Below are 16,828 nucleotides of genomic sequence, written 5' to 3'. Positions count from 1 at the left end.
AATTTCTTCTTTAACTTGAGAAAAAAGGACAAAGCAAAATCAAGTTTCTTATGTGAGGTAGAGGCTAAGTTAGGTAATTTATCGGTGTGGTTAATACTATGTGTTAAATGTAGAATTAATCCATGCTACCTCTGCAGATAAAAAAAAGAGAGCATCACTCACATTACTGTATGATAAAAGGTTCTTGCAGAAAATGACCAGTTGAGAAAAGAAGCAGATGACCTTGGACCACGAGCAGAGCTTGATTATTGGAAAAAGAAATTGTCAAAATTCAACTACCTTGTGGAGCAGCTGAAGAGCACAGATGTGAAGGCAGTGCTTGGAGTACTCACTGCTGCTAAATCCAAACTGCTGAAGGTTTTTATTTTAAATTATGACAGATATAAAGAACTAGAAATTCTCTTTATAACTTAGCTCATTTTGATAATGCGTTTAACCATGCTGGCAGGGAAAATGATGAAACATCTTTGGCTTTTGTTTTCTTTTTCTTTCTCTATTCCTTAGCCTGAGTAGATAAAGTTTAAATCTAGTTCCATTTATTGAAAAAGACTGGGAATCCCCTCAGGCTAAAGACTGATAATGTGCTTCATTCACATGGCTTAACAGAAATAAATAATTAAAAATATTTGAGAAGTTGATTATTAAATCAGAATATTGAATTAATAAACTAGATATTTAATGATAAAAAAATGAATCTTCCCACTTTTAAGCCCCGTTTTTATATGGTTACAGTGCCTGTCAAAATTGTTTGTAGAATCATAACTTCTTACATTGACATAACAAATTTAAAGTCCCATTGCCAACAGAAAATAAGTAAATAAAAATCTTGACTCATCAAAATGGAATGTGGAACAAATAGTCATATATCCATAATTCATATATTTTACAGTAGCTTGACAGCACACTACTGCTGAGTGGTCTAAACCAACTTTATGTTCACAGACAAGTTACTGAAACAAGACAAGGACCTCATCTTGAGTGAACAAGTATAATGCTGAAGTAAAAGATATGTGCTTTCAACTGTGTTTAGAAGCTAATGACAAACCAAAATGATTGAAAAATATTTTTTTTTCCTGAAATGCATTCTTTTATTTGTTTTTTAACTTTCTATTCTTAGAAGTGGCGAGCATTGGATATTCGCATCACAGATGCAGCAAATGAAGCTAAAGATAATGTGAAGTATCTGTACTCTCTGGAAAAATATTATGACCCATTATACAATAGCGATCCTGTAAGCAGAACTTTTAGATTCTCAACATAAATGTCTTGAGACAAGCAACATGAATATATTCTGTAAGATGGGTTTGGAAATGAAACAGGAAAATTTTACATATGCAACTCCAGTTTGAGATTTTGTGCATTTATGGCAAAAGTGGCTTAATGGGAATTTCTGGCTACAAAATAAAATACTTGTTATTTTCTTACCATAGTATCTGTAAAAATTTTCTTCTGATGAAGAGACTGGATTCTGTGCTATGGGAAAAAGTGAATTCCTTAAGATGAAAAAAAAGAAAAGTAAACCTAATGCTATGCTAAAGACAGTTTGATCTTTTGTCTTTGTATTGGTGGCCAGATCATAGTTAGACTAACATTTATAGGGCAATTTTCACCTTCTTGGGTTGGAAAAGATAAATAAGCTCATGCAAATATTAAGATATAATTATAAAACACCTTCTCATACTATAGTATGAGAATACATAAGATGATTCAATATAACATGTAATAAACAAAACCAGCCACCCTAAAGTACAGGATTGGAGGAGTATTTAGTAAAAGGCATTTCTCTTACACACAAAACTTACTGAAGACCACAAGAGATATGAGGAATTAAAATGGGTGTGATTATGTGACCTTGGCTATGCATCACACATTCTCTCATTCAATCCCCATCTTCAATAGGGTGGGATGAGGATATAATATGAAAAGATTCATGTATTTTTCATGACAGGAACATGACTTAATTTTGATAATCATGGGCAAAACAGACTCACCTTAGGGAAAAATGTCTTTATTAATAGCTCAAATACATTTGGGTAGCGACAAGTAAAATCAGAAATTAAAACCACATCTCTGCACCACCAAGCTCACCCCTCTTCTCACTTCCTCTTCTCTCCAAATGGTGAAGGGCTTCTCTTTGCGTGCAAACATACATCAAGTTTAGCAACAGAGCATATAAACAAACTTTTTTTTTTTTTTTTTTTTTTTTTTTTTTTTTTTTATGGTGAAAAAGGGGTTCTTTACTTCTACCAAATTTCACTCATTGATCTGAATTCTTCTAGCCAGGACTCCAGTGAAAATTTTCCCCCAAAATTAAATTGTAGAGCTTGGGAAATGATGTAGGACAAGCAGCTCTGCAGGAGAGGCCCAGGGACAGAACCATTCTGAAGACAATGTTCATAATTCTCCTGCATTCACTAATTAGATGTTGTGCTAATGTGTGGTAACAGAAGTACTGAGCAGAGTTTGGACTGTATATTTCTTTCCAGGTGTCCATGCTGGGTGCTATTCCAGGACTCATGAATGCAATTAAAATGATTCAGAGTATCTCTCAGTATTACAACACTTCTGAAAAGATCTCCTCATTGTTTGTGAAGGTTGGTGCTTAGTGGGAAAAGAAATATTCCCAAATTCTTGTTTTCTGTGTTGTTGATTTGAGTGCAAGAGAAAACACAAAGGAACCAAGCAATTGGAGAGACAGAATTTCAGTCACTTAAATGCTGCTTTTTGAACATGTAAAGAATTGGAAATAGTGATAAACTCCTTCAAATTTAGGACTTATTTTACTGCCTGTAGTTTGGCATTATAGAAACATTTTCAGACTTAAATCTCACCCTCTGATGTAAATAGAGTAACTTTTAGTTACACTTTTTGCCTGTTATGAATGGGGTTTTTTTTTTTTTGGTAGAACCAAATACATTAAATTCATATTACACTTGAACATCCATGTGTTATCATAAATAAGGAAATGGATTTGTACTCTTGTGGACTCTTGATTTTACCTTTGCCTTCAGAAGAGACAAAGTCTTTTTGACTTGGTAGCCCTCTATGCTATTTCCAGGTTGGTACAAGATGTGTAGGTTTAGGATGAGCATAGTTAATCAACAGCATTTTGGTTATGTCACGTTCTGGAGGCTGGGTGCTGCAAGAAGAACAGTCTATTGATGTGGCTGGTATTTGGTATTGCTCTTTGTCAGGCTTTAGGTCAGTGGAGTCAGGGTGAGACTGAAAGAGTGGCAAGACCTGCTTTGTCTTGAAATGCTGTTTTCTTCAAAACTGCTTTTAGGTGACCAACCAGATGATCACAGCATGTAAATCTTACATTGCCAACAACGGCACAGCCACCATCTGGAATCAACCTCAGGAGAGAGTTGTGGAAAAGCTACAAGCAGCTATTAGACTTAAACAGGTAGGCGGGAAGAACATATAGAAAACTGGTTATGAAGTATATTTAGGAGAGCAGGAACAGGAAAATTTTATTCGAGAAAGTACTGTTATGGTGAAGAAAAATGAGTAGACTGAAAAATATCCACTGGAACTGGAATGTTTATGCTAGACATAACAAGGAATTTAGTACGTTTTCTGTTGATCTGGAAACAGAATTTTAGTGCTTAGTCTATCTTAACTATGCTAATAAGAGAATTGCTTGGACTTTCATGCCTGTGTTTCTCAAGGTAGTGTCTTTTCACTTGATGTGGAGAGTTATGAAATAGAAATAAAACAAGGAGATTTACTGAACAGATTATGTTCCCAAGATTTGTGGACAAGCTATACATTTAGAAAGGGTGATTTAGTGAATTGATAAAAATTCAGCTGTTCAGTTGGCCTAGACTTTTCAGGAAGACAGCCTTTATTTTTTTGAGTACACTTCTGTGATAATTTTTAAATTTTATTTTTCTTTGTTCATTTTTTCCCCTTAAAGTATAGTATTATAGGATAATTCAGCTTGGAAAAGTTCTCAGCAGGTATTTAGTTCTACCTTCTGCTCAAAGCCAATGCAGGGGCAGTATAAAATCCAACATGGTTTCCCAATCCTTCATCCAAGTCCTGTCTTGAAGTTCTCCAAGGATGGAGAGGATTGGGCAGCCTCTTTCAGTGTTCAACTGTCCTCGGGATGAAAGATTCTCTTCTTATATCCAGTCAGAACCTTATCCATTTCAATTTATGCCCCTTACTTCTTGGCTTCTATCCACGTGTTACTGTGAAGAGGAGCCTGACTCTCTCTTTGGTAACTTCCCGGTACATACAGGCTTTCTGCATTTTTTTTTTAATTCCTAATATGTGCTTGCAGGACTAAAGCTTTATCCTAATACCTCCTGAAGCAACAAATCTTGCCTAGTTCTAGCATAAATTAGTGTAAATTTGTATGGCATTAAAACTTCGGGAAGTTATTTTTCAACCTTGATTACTCAGTAAAACTGCTCAGCATGCAAACGTTTCCAGTCTCTGGAAACTGGCTTGTCATCTTGGTTATTCAGTAAACACATGAAACCCTGCTATGAAATGGAGGGAACAGAATTTCATGCTAGCTAAGGATACGTACAAATACATATATGTGCAGTTCATTAATGAATGTGTAATTCTATAATGGCATTGATGGGTTAGTTTTCAGAGGCAAATTCTCTTACTCTCTTTATAGTGCTCATGATTGTTTATTGGTGAAACTTCTACTTGCTATCAGGTTAGGATAATACCTGTCGGAGTAAATTTTGTTTTAGCTAAAGACTGTTTTTTGTTATATGTTTGACATTCTTTTAAATTCTTTGTTTTAAGGAGTATCAAAATTGCTTCCACAAGATAAAAGAGAATTTGGAAAAATATCCAGCTGAAAGACAATTTGATTTTAGTGAGATGTATATATTTGGAAAATTTGAAGCCTTTCATCGTCGTCTGGTAAAGATAATAGATGTTTTCAATACTATGAAAACCTACTCAGCTCTACAGGAATCTAAGATAGAGGGATTGGAAGGAATGATCACAAAATATCAGGTACACATTAGATTTTGTGTCATTAGATAATATTTTGTCGCATTAGATTATATTGTGTCCGTCTAACTAGAACCTTTAAAAGAAAATTATGAAAATTAGGGAAGTGTTTATGGAGTGAAAAATTAACTCTTTAATTGTGCTAAAATTATTGGGTAATGGCAATGTAATTATGTGATTACTGGGGAAATTAGCTGAGAGGGTGAAAGAAAAGGTGCAAGTGGACATGTGAAAGAAGTATGCTAAAATCAAAGCTGATTGAAAAAAGCAACAAAGTGGAGTGACTCTGTGACAGGAGTAATAGGAGCATGGTTTTGTGCTATGATCAGCACAAAAAATGAGAAGTGCTACATTTCTGTCTCTACAAATATTGGGCTAGCTGTGAGTGATCCTTTGCTCATTAGTATTACTATGCAGTTTTCTTTCCTGATTTTTTTTAAGAAAAGTGTGACTTGAGCAACAAGGAGATCTTCTAAGAATACAAATGTTATATTCTTTTCCTTTCTTCTTTCTCAGATAGGTTGCTTTTTCTACCAAATGGATTCTCTCCTGCTTTTACTGAGCCTGAGTTAGCTTACTTTTTTGTGTAAGTTTATTAGTGAGGTATCATAATTATGGCACCTGTAAATATTAAAATTAATCAGAAGTATTCAATGTGTGGACTTTGTAGATAGCTTTTTGAGATCACATATGATACAGTGCCTGTACAGGCAAATATGAAATTCTAGTTTGCTTTACTCTGTCCTTTGCCTTTTTGTTATGGTCAGGAGTCAATCAGGCTGCTTGAGTGAAATAATCGTAGTGTAAAATGTGACCATTCCATGGTCCTTCCTGGTTTGATTTACTCCCTCTGTAGTCTGGAGTTTTGATTCCTTGAATGCATCCTTCACAGTAGCCAGTTTCCTCTTTCTTCTGTTCTATAGCTTTCTGAGAGTTAGCCAGGGCACAGCTGTAAGGATAGTCAAAGACTCTTCCATGTGGGCAGGACAGGTGTAGACTGCTCTAAATTTTGTTTCCAAGAGCTGCTCTCCAAAGCTGTGCCACCAGGCTTCTCAGCAACCCAGGTTGCTGAGAATTTTCTGATCATGCAATGATCTGAATGAGTCTACTATTTTGGTAGGCTGGAACACAGGGATCTGATTTGTTTGGGGCATTTGTGTTTGAAAAGCTGCCTATGACCAGACTGTGAGGCAAAATCTACACAGATACCTCATTATCCATTGCAGCATCCAAGTCCTCAAACAAGAGTTTTGTGTGAGACCTAGCTGCTGTAAAGTCAATTGTGCTTTGGGGTGAAGAATGCTTAGGTGAAAAATACTACATGGAAGGTTCTGGATAGGTTGTATAAAGGGCAGAAAAGTGATCACACTTTTTTTTAAAGTGACAAAATTCAGGTACTGACGTATTTGACACAGACCACAGCTATAGTTAGTATGTGACTGATTATACATCTTTAAAATATTTTACAATAGGAGTTTACTATTTTGCTCTTCTTTATGCTTAGCACTTAGTCCCTATCTAGGATTTGCTTGTTGTTAGATGAAAACATGGAATTTTTATTTACAGCAAAGCTATGCAACTGAATTTCAGTTGACTTACCATAAAATGGTGGAAGTCAGCTGAGCTGAAAATATGCTGTGTTTCATAGTTATTCGATGGTAAACTACTGTGATGTTGAACAGTATTTTATCATTAAAAATCCTTTATCTGTGTGTACAGCTCAAGGGAGATGCTGATTAAGATATACTTTCATGTGTGTAGACAAGCAGCTGTGCAAGAGAAGTCAGGAATGCTAAGTTGTGGGCTGGTGATGTGCTGCATCTTACTGTGCTTTTTGAGTAGTCTATTTATGGAATCAATTGTTTAAAGGACATGGACAATAATAATGTGAAAATATTTTTCTCTGTTGAACTATAAGTTTTGAATAGAAATTAACATCTGCATGACAGAATGTTTAATGAGTAACAAATGTCTTTGATGAAAAGCAAGTCTGAATTTTCTGTCTGTTCTAATTGGCTTAAAACAGAAATAAACAATATAAATGAAATTCGAATGAACATCACATCAACTTGATATTGCAACTGCAAATATTTCTTTTAAGGGGTTTGCTTATATTGCTCAGAAGGTACTGGGAACTATTAGCAAAGGTAAAATGTGAATGTGCACAGCCTGTTGTGCTAAATATTTGGTGTGGTAAGTCTTTTTCATAAGACATTTTTTGGTAATAGTTTTCTTTTTCTGTGAAACCATTTAGAGCATTGTTGACAACATGAAGAATAAGCATTATGATTTCTTGGATCAGCGGAAGACTGATTTTGACCAAGACTATGAAGAGTTTTGCAGAGACATAAATGATCTTCATGTAGGTTTTATGATACAATTAAGAACTTAATTTACTGATGAATCTTTATTATTCTCTCTGAGTTACCACCAAAAAACCTATGCAAATCTCAAAATTTGTATTCTAACATTGAAAAATTATTCTTTCAATTTTAAAGCTTCCATTTGTTATCTTTCAGACTAGTTTAATGGAATGGTCCATTGAGGGCCTCCAAAAAAAGGATTTTTCATTACTGTATGCTGGCAAGAATAACAAAAAATGGGTGATTTCATTGAGTGAATAGGAGCATAGTACAAATAAGTCAGATAATTAACTTCCCAGTAGTTCTGAAATTACAAGCTGGTGAAAGGAAAGGGTATCTGCAGAAAAAAAAAAAATTGAAATAAATGCTTGCCTTGCTTTGGCTGCCAAAGAGGTAAGAAAGCCTTCTTTGAGGTCTCTCAGCATGGTGAAACATTGGAGGGTACAGAAGCTTTTGTTGGTTGCACAGCTACAGAGGGAACTTGGAAAGAAAATGCCTTGAAAGTTGGCTGTGTTTTGTTTAATTATTGTGGGAAGAAAGAAAGGGAAAAATACTCACTGAGTTTCGTTTCTCATAAACAAATTATCTTCTAATATATTGCATGTCAAATCTTGTCAAATAATACCTGTCATATTGGATGTGTGTTCCTTATGGACTTCTTTGATGTAGAATTATTTACTCTTCTTCAGGATCAATTAAGGAGCTTCATGGACATCACCTTTGAAAGTATTCTGAACACTGCAAGGGCACTGAGTATGTTGCAGAAATTTGAAAGGTAATATGTCCTATTTAGATTGCTAAAACTCTGCCAGGCAATGGAAATAATAAGACATTGAGGATGGTGGAAAGGGCAGGGGGAGGGAGGGGGGAGCAGAGCAGGAGGCATTTTCTTAAATGCAAACAAAACCAACTCAAAACTAAACCTCTTTACTCTCAGCTGTTCAGCCCTCTTAAGAGTTGTATTAGTAGCTTGGATGAATAAAAGCCATATTTTTTGTATCAGAAAATGCATTTTACAGGTGGAATTTGAACTTCATCTTTCAAAATCAGCTTAAGTACAGGAAAACTTTTTCTGTTAGCATATTTGCCTTAGCTTTGTGCTTGAATAATGACATTAATTTGTTACCACAATGCAGTTAGAAGAGAGTAAAATGCTTTTATTAAGAAACAGTGAAATTTGTCTTTATAAATTAACATTGTTGCAAAACAGCCTCAGTCTATTCTGTCAGTTTTTGTGTTATAATCTGTTTAATAGAATAGACAGCTAGTGGTGAATTGGTTACAGTTTGCTGCATATAATTGCAGCTCTGTTTGAAAACAGTGACAAAACAGAAAATGTGTAGGCTTACTTGGAAACTTTTATCATCTGGTCTAAATCTTTGTTGCTTGGAATCAGGTTGTGACAGCATTTGTTCAAGCTGAAAACACTGCTGCTAAAGTAGTTATTTCCTAAAGCATGCAAAGGAATCTGGAACAACTGTATTTTACAGCAATGCACTAGAAGGATTTCAGAACTGTTGAAGGAATATTTTCATTTTTATTATTTTTCTAAGCAGATTGCAAATCCCGAATCTTGGCATTGATGAAAAGTATCAGAGAACATTTCAAAATTATGGCCAGGACGTAGAAACCGTCTGTAAGATCTACACTAGGCACAAGAGGGACCCTCCACTGGCTCGTAATCTGCCTCCCATAGCTGGCAAGATCCTGTGGGCACGTCACCTATTCCATAGGATCAAGGAGCCCATGGAGACTTTCCAGAGATATCCAGCAGTTCTGCAAACACCAGATGGCAAGAGCATAATCCGCAAGTACAACAGAGTAGCAAAAGTTCTTATGAAATTTGAGGTGATCTACCACAGGGAATGGCTTCAGCAGGTAAGCCAGCTGATTTTGATCAAGGTATTCCTTAAACAAAAAATTAAAAAATGGTGGAATCCCTGGTTAGTAGTCAGGTATACTTAACTATAGGCTTATAATGACCCTCAAGTGAGGGATGGAATAAGAAAAGTTATTTTACAAGAAAGTGTTCCTGTTAAAAAAATAGGGCCTGTAGCACCTGTAGCTGATTTTAGGAACAACTGAAAGACCTTCATGATAACTTAGAAAGAAAACATATAATTAATATCCAGTGGTAGGCTTAGCTGCCCCTCTGTCTCTGCCATATTTGTACAACTGGTGCAAGGTCATCATGTGGTGGGAGGAGTTTAGTCAGCTGGCTGGCTTAAGGTGAAAGCAGATACAGAAGTTTCCTCTGCTCTGGACAATATGAGTTTTATTTTGAGCGATAATCCATGAGTACACCATGTGAATATATATATAAAAAGCATCCATTCTGAACAGATAATAGCATATTCAGTGCACAAGCGGGCTTTGAGCCAGCTGTGGGATAATCCTAAAAGGCAGCTAAGCACCACACAAATGCTCATTCACTTCCCCCCATGCATCCCCAGTGAGACAGGGAAGAGGAAAGGAAAAGCAAAAGCAAGAAAACTTGTGGGTCAAGGTAAGTTGTTTAGTTAGTGAAGAAGTAGAGAAAGAGGAAGAAAGGGAAAAGAAAGTGCTGCAGAGGCAATTTCTCACCATCTCCCATGGGTCAAATAGTGTTTAACCAATTCCAGAGCAGAGGATGGCTAACCCCTTCAACCCCTGCCTTTCCCTTTTCATTGCTAAGCATGATGTCATATGGCAAGGAATACCCCTTTGCTAATTTTGTAACACCCTTTTGTTTCATGACATCTGTCTGGTTTTGTCCCCTCACAGCCTCTTTTGTTCCCCTCATCCCCACTCCCAACCCCCAATCCATTCACTGTGTGGGCAGAGTGAGAACAAGAGAAAGCCTGGATGCTGTGCAAGCACTGTTCACCTGAAACATTATGTGTTATCAGCTTTGTTTTGATAACAAATCTGATGACACCACATAAAGAACAGTCCTATGAAGAAAATTAAATGCCAAGAGAGAAAATCAACACAGTCAGAACCAGTACAAAGTAATTTCATTTCCTGTTGGAAATTTTGGGTTGCAAAATCTGAGTGGGGTGAAGGGGTAGGCTGGGCTTGCCCTAGCGAGGCAGTGTGCTGTCCCACATCCCACCCCTGCCAATCCCTGGCACACCAGAGGAACTTGTCCACACCCACCTCTGGAGCCTCTAACCTGAGTGGCCAAATGACTGGAAGTCCCACCTATTGGAGGGGCCCAGGAGGGCTGAAAGGTATTTAAAGTTGAATGTGAGGCTATCTGATGTTTTGACTCTATCTCCTGTTGGAATTTCTATCTGAACCCTGCTAGAACCAAGGAGTTGATAGCTATGTGTGCTATTTATTCTATGTATTTTCTATCTTTTCTCTATCTTCCTTCTTCTAATTCTCTCCTCAAATTCTTCTAATTCTTCTTGGAATTTTTTGAGTAACTTAAAATCAAGTGGGCTTAGAGTTTGCGAAGTTGGATTGGCCAAGTTAATGCTTTGAAAAGTGTTTTATGGTGACTGAATATTGTACTAAACCTTTTGCCAAAGTTCTATGATTTTTTAAAGTTGCCAGTAAAGTATTTTTTTTTTATTTTGATCTCAGAATATCTAGTGAGTATTTCTCCCATGCATCCAACTCTGAGTTTGCCCTTTTTATGTGTCTTGCTGAACAAGACCTTACGGGCAGAACACTTTGTAGCCTGAATATTCTTCAGAGAACATGGCTTACCTTAAATTCTAAATCTCGTTTGACTCATTTTACCCTCTTGGGTTTTGTACATAGAATCTCTGACCACCTTTGTATTATCCCATGGCTTCTGCAGGGGCTACTTCAAAGCCTTGAAATCTCTGCAAGTTTCTACTATTGCTTTGGCATATTTTTCACTTCCAGTTTCTTTGTTGTCTTTTCAAAGAGCATCTTATAGAAAAATTGGCCTCAGCCTTGCAGAGCAGAAAAAGAAGGATCAGAATCTCCAGATTGCTGTATTGAGGGTGGAGTGACCCCTGTCAATGCATTTGCCTGTTGTTTTTGGAACTCTGGCCCAGATTTTGTGCACTGTGGAAGTCTCTGGTGCTGATAGACATCAGTCTTCTCTAAGATAGTCTTAGACCAGATCTGGAACCAGAGGTACCAGCTGCCTTTTCTCCAGTCTGAGTATATTAGGTTTTCCTGACCCTTTCTTTTTCACACTTGCATTTGACATGTGGTGTGAAACATAATTTAAAGACTCACCAGATTTGATGGTCTGATACTGTAAGTGGGAACTTTTGGCATAAATTTGGTATTGTAAGCCAGGAGAAAGTATTGCAATATTAGGGTATGTAGAATGTACGTTTGTGCTGAATTTGTGCTGAGTATGTATTATTGATGATTAATTTGGAGTTGAGTTCAAGTTAGGAATCAAGGAACCTGAACAGTAGTACTTCAATTGTGTTTCATTATTCATTATATTTCAGGTACATCATATCCAAATTTGGCACCATTAACCTGCATATAGTTGGTCCTGCTTCTAGGCAGTAATGAAAACTGCCATTGTACTTAGGAAGGTCTTTAACTACAATGCTTATTCTGCTAACATAAGAAGTTCATATTTGTTTTCATGTGCTCTTCACAGAGAGCTGGTGCATATCCCTCATACATTATTGAATGAATTGTAATGCTTCAGGAAGCCTTCTGCATTTTTTCAGTGTTTGTATCTCGGACAAAGCTTCTTTTCTGATTCCACTACTGAGCTGGATACCTGCATCATTCAAAGTATACTGATGATAGTTTTCACAGCCTTGTCTCATCTATAAAAACTAAGGAGAATGTATGATTCCTGTGGGGCTACATCTACCCCTTTGGCTAGATGATCTAGTGATCAGTTATTCTGACATGTACCATGCCTTGATGGAGCAGTCACGTACATTTGCCTTTCATCTTTTGTAAAATAACTATAATATCCCAGGCATCTCCCCTGAATAAAAGAAGAGGCCTTCCTTTATGAGGTCCAAAACATCTGCGTTCTGACTCTAATCTGTACTAAAACGACCTGTCTGTTTTTTCCTATAGCAGTAAATCACACTCGGCAGCTATATAAACTTCTGAGCCTGCTCCAACTTCATACTCATCAGGTGGGAACAAAGGGAGGTGGATTTGAACAAAATTTCAAGTTTGAAACATACACGCATGCCTTGAAAATACATGAAAAGTATATTCACTTTAACATACCTGCACTTACCAGGTATGGCAAAAAAATGTGGCTACTGTTCCCTAGCCTGTTCCCTCAAGGCAAGAAGAGTGCACAGGGGTGTGGACATGAGTGTTACAGAACACAAGGTGGAGCTCCTGCTCCACTCCTGAACAAAAGTAAAATGCTGGAGGGGCAAGTGTCCTGTGGAATACAAATGGAGCACAAATGGGGCTGCAGCTCTTACTACTTTTTATTCTTCTGTACAATGCAAATGTTAAGCTTAGTGTCACTTTCTGAGATTTCCGAATATTTTTGCCCCTCTTCTTCCACTTGTTACTGGATGCTTAATGTATTATAAATCCATATTTTTTCTTTTAATAGCAAAAGATTTAATTCAATTTTTTTTTTTTTTTTTTTTTTTTTTTTGCTATAGCAAGTAATGTTCAACTTGGACATAGTAAAATAATAAATTACCTGAAAGTGTAAAAGTTACTGTAATTATTTTGCAATGTAAGATTTGTGCCTTCAATATACTCCTCATTTCGTTTGCTGTTTTCTGTTACCATAACAATGAAAACTGCATGAGAAGAAAATATAAACAGGAGAGGAAGACTTGAGAGTGGAAATAATGAGTATGAAGCTCAGAAATGAATACAGTAAGATTTGCTGTTGAACTTTACAGAAAAACAAAACAGCTTCTCTTTTAGGCAGTCAAACTTTTTTTTTTTTTTTTTTTGAAGACTGATGATAGTGGATAGAAGATGACATCTTCATAGACAAAAAATTGATTAGGTTATTTCTTGAAAAAGGCTGTGTAAAATGTCTTGATAGTACGTGATATCACTGATATTATGTGATAGTACATTATATAGTATACTTCACTATATTTTAGATTGAAAGGTGATGCAAATTTTCTGTGTTCCATAAAAAAAGAAAAAAGTGCACTGAAAGATATCCATGGGTTCTGAAACTGTGGCCTAGAAATACAGTCAATCTCAACATGATGTGATACATGGAATCTGAGGAGTGAATAAAGAACAATAAACTTACGTCAACAAAAGGACATAAGGATTCCATAAGAATAGTGGCATAGTTTTTAAGGAAAGAAAAGTTTGCTCACCTAAGGTGGCATTGCTTTTTGGTGTCAGCCAAATTTTCAGTGTGTGATGGTCTAAGCAATGCTTTCCTTTCTAATCACATAGAAAGCAAATTGTCTTCTAATATTTAAATAAGGCAGTTAAACCAATTGTGTGATTAGGCTTTTTTTTAAGAATTAAAAAAAAATCTGTTATAGACATTAATTTTAGTATTTTTAAAGATTTGGCCAGATGTTGGATGTGATTGTCAGTACCATTAAGATTGGTATATCTGTTAGCTATTGGAAAACAAGTGAAAGGAGAAATGGGGATAAGTTTACTCAAAAGATATGTGAAGAGGTTATCCAAGAATATTTTAATTCATTAGGGAAGTTGTGTGCAGCCTTATTGAAGTATATGCAATGAGTTCTAAGGAGATGAGGGTTAAGATTTAAGATGGTTGAAGCAAGAAAATCTATGGCTGTGATTTGATTTTGGGCTGTGAAATGCAGCTAATAACATACAAGACCCAGCAGAAAAACATCTCTTAGATAAATTTGTCAGCAGTTTGATTATTAAGCATTTGGGTCCATACACATTGTGTTAATAAATTTTTGTTTTGGATTTATATAGCATATCAATATTTGTTAGCTCACCTGATTTTAGTATCTGCCAAAGTGATATTTATATGCAAACCAAAGTATTTGGTTGTAGTGGCTTCTCTGATCAGGAATGATGACTTTATTTCCTGCAGGTTGAATTAACTAGAAGAGGACTTCAAGCAACTCTCTTGGTAAAAGCTCCAGAAACAGGAGAATTATTTGTGAATTTTGACCCTCAAATATTAACTTTAATCAGAGAAACAGATTGCATGGCTCACATGTGCCTTGAAATTCCACCATTTGCAAGTATTATTCAACAGCAGAAAAACTGGTACAAGAAGATTGTCCACAATTTGCATGTGGGTTTGCTTTAGTTATGTTACGTATGTGTACTGTACATTAAGATGCCTGGGTTCTATGCATATGGAAGAGGATAAATGAAGACCAATGATTATACACTAAGAAAACATTTGCAAACCTATTTTCTTATTTGTATGACAGTATTGAGGCACTTTAAAATTTTTTCTTGGCTTTATGTTTTCTGTGAAGTTACTTTGCAGATGCATGGGTTTGTGGAAACTGCAGAATCTGAGGCAGAGATGAGAATGGGGAGGAAAGGAGGCTTCCAAAATGCCTTGTGCTGTTGCTTGCTTTCTAAATGATAAGCAATTTATCTCTCATCCAATAATGAAGTCAACATTGGGCAGTATTTGTTTTGAGAGGATATCTGGGAGGGAGGAACAAGTGGTCAGCTTTTAAAAAGTGTAAAGCATGCAGTAAATAGCAGCTTTTTCCTCAGCACTGATGTTTTACACAGGTGTCTGTGGAGCAGTTTAAAAACAGAAGCTGAATCTTCTCTTTCTGTTGTCATTTAAATCCTTTAGATAATTTTATCTCACTGTGAACAGACAAGATTCTCAATGACTCAAGATGGAGATTCAAAAATAGGTGTCCAGAAACCTATAGCTTTAAAAATGTACTTGATGCTGAAATAAAAAAAAACCCCTTGATTCTGAAATGAAAACAACAAACATAAATCATAAGTCTTTATGACTTTAAGTCATAAGGTTATTGCCAAACATATGAAACTAAATCAGTGGGTTAAAGTGGCATTAGAAAGAAAATAGTATAATAAAGTTCTGGTAAAGCTGATCTTATTAGAATTGCTGGAAAGTTCTCTTAGATGCATTTCTCTCCTTGGATTTTTTGTCTTCTGTAACTCTCATTTACAGACTGAAATCTGCAAGATTTTTCTGTTATATGGTTTAAGCCCAGTAGGCAATCAACATCACACAGTTGATCCCTTACTCCCCTCCTTGTAATGGGGGAGAGAATCTGAAGGTTAAAATATAAAACATATGAGTTGAGATAAAGGCAATTTAATAGGGAAGGTAAAAACTGCCTACACAAGGAAAAAAAAAAAAGTAATCATTCTGGTAAAACTAGGCAGTATCACAGCTACTTGGGAAGACAAACACCACAGCTCTTAGTGTCTCTGTCCCTCCTTCTTCTCACAGCTTTCATTGTTAAGCATGATGTCATAGGTACGAGATCCCATTAATTAGTTGGGATGCTGGCCGAGTTCCTTCCCAGAGTCTTGTGTGTCCCTATTCACCAGCAGAGTAGTGTGAGGAGCAGAAAAGGACTCAGTGCTGTCCTAGCACTGTTCAACACTACCCAAAATATCAGTGTGTTAGTAACACAGTTGTGGTCACAAATCTAAAACATGGCATCATGTGAGCCATTGAGAATGAAAGTAACTCCATCACAGCACCAGTGCAAAGACTGATTTCTGTGTGAAGTAGTATTTCACATAGAGCAAAAAATACATATAGAGATATAAAGAGCAACAAATAGTGACCTTCTGCCAAAAATAATGAAAACCTTTCCTGAGCAATTAATTATAACCTAAGAATTTCAACAATGTATGTACAGATGAATTTTTTTAGTTTAAGTAATCATAAATATGTGTACATGAAGAGGTTCAAGTCAGTGTATATTAACTAATGTTCTCATTCTCTATTTCAGATGATGTTGGCAGAATACAAAAGAATTAAACTGAAAATACAATACCCTTTTGAACAACTGATGGCTCCTCGATTAGTAAATGTAGATGATGCTATCCAGCCAGGTCTCACGTTACTGAACTGGACATCCTTGAATATTGAGAAATATGTTAATACAGTTTTTTCTAAGCTAGGTAGGTTACTTGCATCCTTCCATTAATGTCTGGTTGTTTATTCTATACAAATATCTATTATGAGATTACAGTTCTTTATGTGACTTGTGCTTAATTGATTTATATATAAAAGATATCAGAATTTTCACCTGTCCTGTATTTCATGAAACTTTTTTATAACACCTTCTTTTTGTCTTGTATGCTTTTCAAATTTTTACTAATGTTTATGTTAGGCAGCTGGGATTACACAGAACATAAAGTACAGTGCAAAAGGCCCACTGTATTCTAAATTTAAAGAATGATGGCTACTTTCTAAAAGAGCTCCTAGGTTTCAGACTTTTCCTAGTCCTGCTTTTTTGTTTCTATGATGTACAAAGCAACTTCTCAGGGAATAAAACACTGGCTCAGTTGGCATTGTCATTGCTCAATAGCATTTTATATTATTTTTTTTAACATCAATCTCTTTAAAACTAATGCACACACAT

General features: G+C 36.0%; 1 protein-coding gene across 1 annotated transcript in view; it reads left to right on the top strand.

Annotated features, from left to right (window-relative positions):
* The window catches only part of DNAH5 (dynein axonemal heavy chain 5), a 114,663-nt gene that overhangs the window by 12,963 nt on the left and 84,872 nt on the right, over positions 1–16,828 (top strand). The window contains 10 exon segments of the mRNA XM_056484091.1: positions 181–357; positions 1,118–1,231; positions 2,487–2,594; positions 3,284–3,406; positions 4,771–4,986; positions 7,238–7,345; positions 8,036–8,121; positions 8,903–9,224; positions 14,317–14,523; positions 16,193–16,364. Of these exon segments, the coding sequence (XP_056340066.1) occupies positions 181–357; positions 1,118–1,231; positions 2,487–2,594; positions 3,284–3,406; positions 4,771–4,986; positions 7,238–7,345; positions 8,036–8,121; positions 8,903–9,224; positions 14,317–14,523; positions 16,193–16,364 (1,633 nt within the window).

The sequence above is a fragment of the Oenanthe melanoleuca genome, chromosome 2, assembly GCF_029582105.1.
Source record: "Oenanthe melanoleuca isolate GR-GAL-2019-014 chromosome 2, OMel1.0, whole genome shotgun sequence".
Classification (NCBI taxonomy): Eukaryota; Metazoa; Chordata; class Aves; order Passeriformes; family Muscicapidae; genus Oenanthe; species Oenanthe melanoleuca.
This window is presented reverse-complemented; position numbering and strand designations above follow the sequence as displayed.